The sequence below is a fragment of the Solanum dulcamara genome, chromosome 3 (assembly GCF_947179165.1).
Source record: "Solanum dulcamara chromosome 3, daSolDulc1.2, whole genome shotgun sequence".
NCBI classification, from domain to species: Eukaryota; Viridiplantae; Streptophyta; class Magnoliopsida; order Solanales; family Solanaceae; genus Solanum; species Solanum dulcamara.
In genome coordinates, this window is record NC_077239.1 from 73,015,503 (window position 1) to 73,023,856 (window position 8,354).

At 35.9% G+C, this 8,354-nt stretch overlaps 1 protein-coding gene across 1 annotated transcript; it reads left to right on the top strand.

The window, feature by feature from the left end:
* The first annotated feature begins 5,028 nt into the window (after positions 1–5,028).
* Positions 5,029–5,794, top strand: LOC129883665 (uncharacterized). Its single transcript, XM_055958284.1, has 2 exons — positions 5,029–5,331; positions 5,432–5,794. Exons 1-2 carry the CDS (start codon positions 5,029–5,031, stop codon positions 5,792–5,794), a joined length of 666 nt encoding a protein of 221 aa, XP_055814259.1.
* Positions 5,795–8,354: the final 2,560 nt, after the last annotated feature.

Below are 8,354 nucleotides of genomic sequence, written 5' to 3' on the forward strand. Positions count from 1 at the left end.
TTTTAAAATTGATACAATCTCAACTCGATGAATGCATTTAAAATATAGTTTTTAACTACACAACTCAATCTCAAAATAGATATTTTAATGTAAAAATTGTCAACTCATTTATAGTCCAAATACTCATACTCAAAATAATAATTAAGAGACTTTTCAAACTCAAATCATGCTTAAACTCTTTCTAAATCAAAGATGAAAATAATTATTCTTTAAACTCAAAATAGTGTATAAATAGTTTATGCAAAAATATTCACAAATCATTTATTTAAAACTCCTTCTCAAACAATCATTTATACTCATAAGACTCCAATCAAATCAAATTATGCAAATCACATATCATGTAGTCACATTGGACTCCAATCCATTTCATATCAAGAAAACATTCATAGAAGGTTCAAGCTTTTCACCATTTTCATCCAACACATCTATGACGCATATGGAAGAACTCAATCCATATCTTAGGTTAGCCTTACATACCTTAGAGTAGATTTTGAAGAAACCTTGTTGTTAGGTCTTTAATAGGAAGCTTGAATCCTTGAATTTTTTAGGGCAAATCTTGTTGGAGATGATTTGAGAGAGAAGAGGATGAAGATTAGGGTTTTTGGGAGGTGAAAGACTAAAAAAATAACCCCCAAACATGTCTAAGTTTGTGTATATACATTTAGGGAAAATGTCAAAGTTGCCCTTCATCAAAAATCTGGAAAATGGGCTAAAAACCCTGCTGGCACTATAGCTGGCGCGCTGCGCCAGCACCCAAACTACTGAGGCTGATTTCGGGCGCTATAGTGGTGCCGGCGCCACTGGAGCGTTAGGCCTAAAATTCCTGCAGTTATAGTCTATAGAAAAATGGTCATAACTTTTGACTCCGAATTCCAAAAAATGCAATCTTGGTGGCATTAGAAAGAAGACTCCAATACCTTTAATTTGATAGGTCATGGGAAATATAACCCTTAGTATACCTAAAGTTATGGTCATTTGAAGTTGAACCTTATACAAACTCATTCGGAAAATCGATAGAAACTCCTTAGACTTGGTTTGGTGTTAGAGATCCCTTATGATCCTAAAGTACCTTTAATACACTTCAAATATTTAGGAATTGATCCTAACTCATATATGAAACTATAAGTCATCGATTTCAATCCTACACGCACAAGAAGAATGGCTCGAGGTTTGGCGGAAAAATATTCGGTGTGTTACATCCGAGTCCACAAGTTATTTGTGTGTCCATAAGGAATTATAACCTCTCATTATTGTCAAGGAATTAAATTACTTCCTCCTCTCAAGATAGAATGAAAAAATGTTTCATGTACCACTGCACCATGTGCCATGTATTAATACACGTGTCCTTGGATTGCACCGCGGACTGATCTTGATTTTCTGAAAAGGGTCTGAAATTGGTTGTTGAACATAATAGTAAAAGTCTGTTGATTCTGTTTTCAAGTATGAATATGAATAATCAAAGTGTAGCCTAATGATTCTTTAGGCTTTCAGAATTAAAAAAAAGGAAAGAAGTAATGACACTATCACATTAAATCAATTGTTTACATAAAAGTGAGACTTTTTGTTTTTATATAAAACAATGAATTTAACAATACCGTATAATAAAATTCAAATAACAGTTAAAACAAGTATTACATTTTAACTAAAAATATAATACAATAGGTAACAACCATCCATGTGGAATCTTGTTGATTAGGAAAAAATATATAAAAAAAGGGCAACCCGATGCACTAAAGCTCCCGCTATGCCCAGGGTCCGGGGAAGGGCCCGACCACAAGGGTCTATTATACGCAGTCTTATCTTGCATTTATGCCAGAGGCTATTTCCAAGCTTGAACCCATGACCTCCTGGTCACATGGCAGCAACTTTACCAGTTACTCGAAGAATATCAAACAAGAATATGATCCCCCTTAATGAGTAATGACTATTTTACACCTTGTGTAATCTTAGGAGAAACATGATTAAATAAACTAGCCTTGAGTCTTCATAATATATAATCTTCATCTCTTCTGTATCCAACCTTCTCCCAAACTAGTCTAAAATGGAAAAGAACCAAACCATCACCAAAGACACTCAATCTCAAGGCCAAGGGGTAAGTGACCCTGCTAAAGCTACAAAATTGAAGCTAGTTGTTTCACATGAAGATCAAAATTTGTCTTTTGCCTCAAACAAGGTACATGTAATATAATCATAGTGAAGTAGCCATGCCTAAAACAGAATCCCCTGTACATATGCTTGTAGAGAGAGATTATCAAGAGAATGCCAGGTTTTGTACGTATATCGATCACGTGATGAACAAGATTATGTATGATGATGATTATGATCATACCTTGAAGAATCTTAGCAAACTTGTATGTCTGTTTAATTACCCAAAATGATTTAGATAAGGAGATAACTTGTTTAATGTTCTCTGTATTGGTTATGTATGTTAGTAGTAGTATTATATGTTTTAACTAAGATTGAGTTTTGGAAAATAAAGAAAAGAAAAGAAAAGGGGCTTTTAAGTTTTTGTGTATATAAAATATTTTGAGCCTGTTTGGATTAGTTTAAAAGTTGGTCAACTCTACCTTCATCGAATGTCGCTACTAAAATATGGACCGAATATGTAGCAGGAGGGAGACAAAAGGGGAGTCTACATCCTATGCTCTAGGAACTAAGTGCAACGTATTCAGCTAGGACTAGATGGAGTTAGTACTTCGCGTTAGATCGAGGCAATTGACGATATTCAGATTGTTGCAATATCACAACAGATCAAACAACTCACACGTGCATTGATAGAAGTTCACGTCAGACGGATTGCTCAGAATAACACTATGTGCAGTATCGTCTAGGTACTAAACGCACAAGTGGATCGCCTGATTAGAAGTGCCCAGCATGGTGTGCTCCGTTCTCCCACCTCAGTTAATGAAGATATTTCGAAAAACAATTCTAATAGTGAGGGGGAGTATGTAGACCACACCCCTTAAGATTCTTGTTAAAGTTTAATATTATTTTGAAACTTTATATATATATATATATAGAGAGAGAGAGAGAGACTTTTTAAACCGACGACGGTGAGAGCATCTATTTGCACCCGGGTTTGCTCAAATAACCAACAAACAATGTCAATTTTAGCCCTTAAATTTTAGGCAGTTTTTTAGTAGTAGATATCTGCCTCTCAATTCATTTGCTCACCTTGATGAAACAAACCTTTTAATAAACTTCCGTGACAAGATATCTCAGGATGATTATCATGGTACTTGAAACAATGGGGTTGAATTAACAAATCACACGCTAAATTATTTTCTTGAGTTATTAGTTGCAGGTTGATGATAATATGTTGAGCATTTTTTCAACAACTCTAAGCCTACTTGACTATTTCTAGCTCTTATATTTCTATGGTCATCGATCGATAGTGAAATGCATGTGATATTTCATATGTATCAACTAAATAAGGCTAACGGGTATATTCCTATCCACGTTAGCGAATCATTTCCCTTTCCCTAGGGCTCACTGCCAAACCCTATTTTTTCTTATGAAGCACACAAATTCTCTCTTTCGAGTCCAATTTGCCTGCCACAAATAGTATTCGATTATCAAACAACAACCTTCATGTTAATTCGTCAACCCTATTCATGAATAACATATGTTCAATGATTATCTACAATGATCCAATAACTTTTTTAAAAAAAATAATAATTTAAAACTCATAAATTCAAATTCCTAGTTCCGTTTCTGATGATCATTATCTCTCCAAGTCTCCAACACAAATAATGAGATTCTTATGTTAGATGCAAGAATCCATTGAAATTTTACTGAAAGCTCAATGCTACTTTTAGACTTTGAGAATGTTAGAAAATGAGATTTTTCTAGGTAGTCTTTAGTCTAATAGTTCTCTTTTGAATATTATGTTTAGTTTGTAAAGGAAAGGTAGTCCTTATTTTATGGAATATGTTTTGTAAGAAAGTCAATAGTGGTTGGATAGGTATGGACTCTACTTACTTTGAAAAGCTTATAGAGCTATATGTGTCTAAGCCTTTTGTAATATTGCATATGAATGAAAGGAAGTTCAGTTGAACCTTATTTTTTTCTTATAAGTTTAAAAATCTAACAGTGGTATCAAAAGCCCTTCTTCTTGAGGGATCAGTGAAGGCAAGAAAGCTAAGGTTTTCTCCAGTTCTTCTAAGGTGAGAGCTGAGCAGCAGTAACATGGCATCCAACAACTTCTTGGGTGCAGGACCTCCTATGTTTACAGGAGAAAATTATCACATATGGGTGATAAAGATGAAGGCTTATCTCAAAGCTCTTAGTCTATGGGAAACAATAGAAAGTGAAGATGATCCTCCTCCACTTGGACCAAATCCAACAGTTGCACAAATGAAGATTTATGAAGATGCGAAGTCAAGGAAACCAAAGGCTCTCACATGTCTTCATTTAGCACTTTCAGATGTGATTTTCACAAGAAGAATGACTTGTGAAACACCTAAGAAGCATGGGAGAAGCTAAAAGAGGAGTTCGATGGAAGTGACAGAGTGAAGGTTGTCAAGCTCTTAACTTTCAAAAGAGAATTTGAGATGTTAAGGATGAAAGAAGGAGATACTGTGAAAGAGTATTCTGCCAAACTTGTGGAAATTGTAAACAAAATAAGGTTGTTTGGTGAAACCTTTCCAGATTCAACGATGGTGGAGAAGATGATGATAAGCTTACCAGCAAGGTTCGAGTCCAAGATTTCAGCAATAGAGGAATCTTATGATTTGAAGACTTTATTGGTTGCAGAACTGATCAACAAGTTGCAAGCCCAAGAACAAAGATCAAGTATAAGAGATGGAGAAGTACCAGAAGTGGCATTTTAGGCACAACATAAAGGCAAGCAGCCTGTGAAGGACAATAGAAGGATGGAAAGAGATAAAGTAGGAAAGGGAAAACCATGGAAGGAATCTTCAAAGAAAGGGAAGTTTCCACCTTGCAGCCACTGTAAAAGAACCTCATCAAGAAAAGGACTGCTGGTTCAAAGGAAAGCCATCCATTCAGTGTAGATTCTGTAAAAAGATGGGTCATATTAAGAAAAATTGCAGGGTCAAGCAGAATCAGCCACAACAACATCATGCACAGCAGGCAAATTTTGTTGAAGAGTCGGAAAAGGAAGAAGAAAGCTTGTTTATGGCTTCTCATAAAGAAAACACAAGCAACAAATCCTCATGGTTCATAGACAGTGGATGCACGAGTCATATGTCACAAATGAGCTCTTGTTTCACACACTTGACAAGTCGTTCAAAGCTAAAGTTAGGATGGGAAATGGTGAAACAGTCGATGCACATGGAAAGGGTTCAGCTGCCTTTCAAACTACACAAGGTACAAAGTTTATACATGATGTGTTGTATGTTCCTAGTTTAGCATGTAACTTGTTAAGTGTGGCCCAAATGATGTCGAAAGGTTGTTCCTTTTTTTTAAGGGCAAACATTGTTTGGTTTTTGACTCTAAAGATAGTTTGATTGTTAAAGTAGAAATGGTGGATAAATCTTTTCCTTTAGATGGGAAGTTTGATAGTGCAAATTTTGCAAGTATGGATGACTCATGGTTGTGGCACAAAAGATATGGGCATTTTAACTATGCTACTTTAAAGTCTATGTATGAGAAAGACTTGACTAAAGAATTACCTGAGATCTCACTGTCTAAAGAAGTTTGTGAGGCATGTCAGATGGGTAAGGTACACAGTAAATCATTTCCTAAAAGTGCTACTTGGAGGGCAACTGAAAAACTTGAACTAGGTCACACTGATGTGTGTGGACCTATGCAGACATCATCTTTAGGATAAAATAAATATTTTGTTCTCTTTATTGATGACTTAACAAGGATGACTTGGGTGTATTTTTTGAGTAACAAGTCCCAAATATTTTCAGTTTTTAAGAAATTTAAAGCTTTTGTTGAAAGACAAAGTAGTTGTAAGCTGAAGTCTTTGAAATCGGACAATGGTGGTGAATATACTTCAAATGAGTTCAATAAGTATTGTGAAGATATGGGGATTGATCACAAGTTGACAGTAAGTTATTCACTCGAACAAAATAGAGTCTCAGAGATGAAGAACAGGACTGTTGTTGAAATGGCTAGATGTTTGTTGCTTGAAAAGAAACTACTGCAAAGCTTTTGGGAAGAAGCTATTTATACTTCAGTATATCTGTTAAATAGGTTGCCAACTAAAGCTGTGGATAAAAAAACTCCTATTGAGGCTTGGAGTGGAACAAAACCATATGCCAAGAACTTAAAAATCTTTGGTTCGATTTGCTGTTCTCATGTTCCTTCAGTCAAAAGAAGAAAACTTGAACCAAATTGTGAATTGGGGATCTTTATTGGTTATTCATCGCAAGCCAAAGGTTATAGAGTTTTCAGCTTGCAAACAAAAAGTATTTCCATTAGAAGAGATGTTGTAGTAGATGAGCATGCTTTTTGGAACTGGGATAAGGAGAAAATTGAGAAAGATAATGTAGATTTTCAGAACTTGTGTCCGCTGCCTGAAATCCAATCATTTGGCTCTGAAATTTGGAAAAAGATGAAGAATCAGATGGGGAATCCTCACTTGATTCACCTATTTTGAAAACAAAGTCCCTTTCTGAGATATATGAAAGATGTAATGTTGCAATCTCAAAACCAAATAGCTATGAAGAAGCATCAAGACATGAAGTTTGGATTGAAGCTATGAAGGAGGAGATTGGTATGATAGAGAAGAATGACACTTGGAAGCTGGTTGATAAACCCAAAGACAAAAATGTAATAGGGGTGAAATGGGTTTATCGAACCAAACTTAATCCAGATGGTTCAGCTTATAAATACAAGGCAAGGCTTGTTGTGAAAGGTTATGCGCAAGTTGCAGGTCTGGATTATGGAGACACATTTGCGCCAGTTGCATGACATGATACAATAAGGCTTCTATTTGCTTTGGCAGCTCAATCAAATTGGAAGTTGTATCATTTGGATGTGAAATCAGCATTCTTAAATAGACAGCTGCAGGAGGATATTTATATAGACCAACCAGAAGGATTTCAAGTTGCAGGAATGGAGGATAAAATCTACAAGCTACATAAGGCATTGTATGGATTAAAGCAAGCTCCTCAAGCCTGGTACAGTAAGATTGATTCTCATCTTATTTATTGTGGCTTCAAGAGAAGTGAAAATGAAGCCACTTTATATGTGAAGAAGGCTAAAGGAGGAGATGTTCTTTTGGTGTCACTCTATGTTGATGATCTTCTGTTAACAGGAAGCAATGAAGTTATGATAAATCAATTCAAGCAAGAAATGGAGACCAAGTTTGAAATATCAGATTTGGGTGAATGAATTACTTTCTGGGAATGGAGATTCGTCAAGCTATAGATGGAATCGTCATTTCACAGAGCAAATATGCATGGGATATTCTTAAAAGATTCAAGATGGAGAGATGCAAGCCTGTATCAACCCCACTAGTTCACAATGAAAAGATTTCAAAGTTTTGAAGGAGGTGATAGGGATGACCCTACAGTTTATAGAAGTCTAATAGGTAGTTTGCTGTATTTGACAGCAACAAGACTTGATCTCATGTTCGCAGCAAGTCTTCTATCGAGATTTATGCATGCTCCGAGTCAAGTTCATCTTGGTGTCGCTAAGCGAACATTGAGGTATATCAAGGGAACTGCTGATTTTGGTATTTGGTTTAGAAAGAAAGAGCAAGGGAAATTGATGGGTTATTCAGATAGTGATTGGGCAGGAAGCATTGATGATATGAAAAGTACTTCTGGATATGCTTTTACACTTGGTTCAGGCATGTTCTCATGGAATTCAAAGAAGCAAGAGGTGGTAGCTCAATCTTCTGCAGAAGCTGAATACATAGCCGCTGCTGGTGCAACTAATCAAGATCTATGGTTAAGAAAGATTCTATGTGATCTGGAGCAAAATGACATTAAAGCTACTGTCATTAAGGTTGACAACAAGTCAGCAATATCTATGGCCAAAAATCCAGTGCAACATGGTCGTAGCAAGCATATAAACGTGAAGTTTCACGCTATCAGGCAAGCAGAGAAGGATGGAGAAGTTAAACTTGTTCGTTGCAGATCAGATAAGCAGAATGCAGACATCATGACCAAGGCTCTTCCTAAGGGAAAATTTGAAGTTCTAAGGGCTAAGATGGGAGTATCCAAGAAAAATCTCAAGGAGGAGTGTTAGAAAATGAGATTTTTCTAGATAGTCTTTAGTCTAATAGTTCTCTTTTGAATATTATGTTTAGTTTGTAAAGGAAAGGTAGTCCTTGTTTTATGGAATGTGTTTTGTAAGAAAGTCAATAGTGGTTGGATAGGTATGGACTCTACTTACTTTTGAAAAGCTTATAGAGCTATATGTGTCTAAGCCTT

Bases quoted from the DNA above. Each gene is read 5' to 3' on its own strand.
- LOC129883665 (XM_055958284.1), top strand. From the start codon at position 5,029: ATGGGTCATATTAAGAAAAATTGCAGGGTCAAGCAGAATCAGCCACAA. The intron at 5,332-5,431 runs GTACAAAGTTTA...CTTTTTTTTAAG, and splicing joins TGCCTTTCAAACTACACAAG to GGCAAACATTGTTTGGTTTT.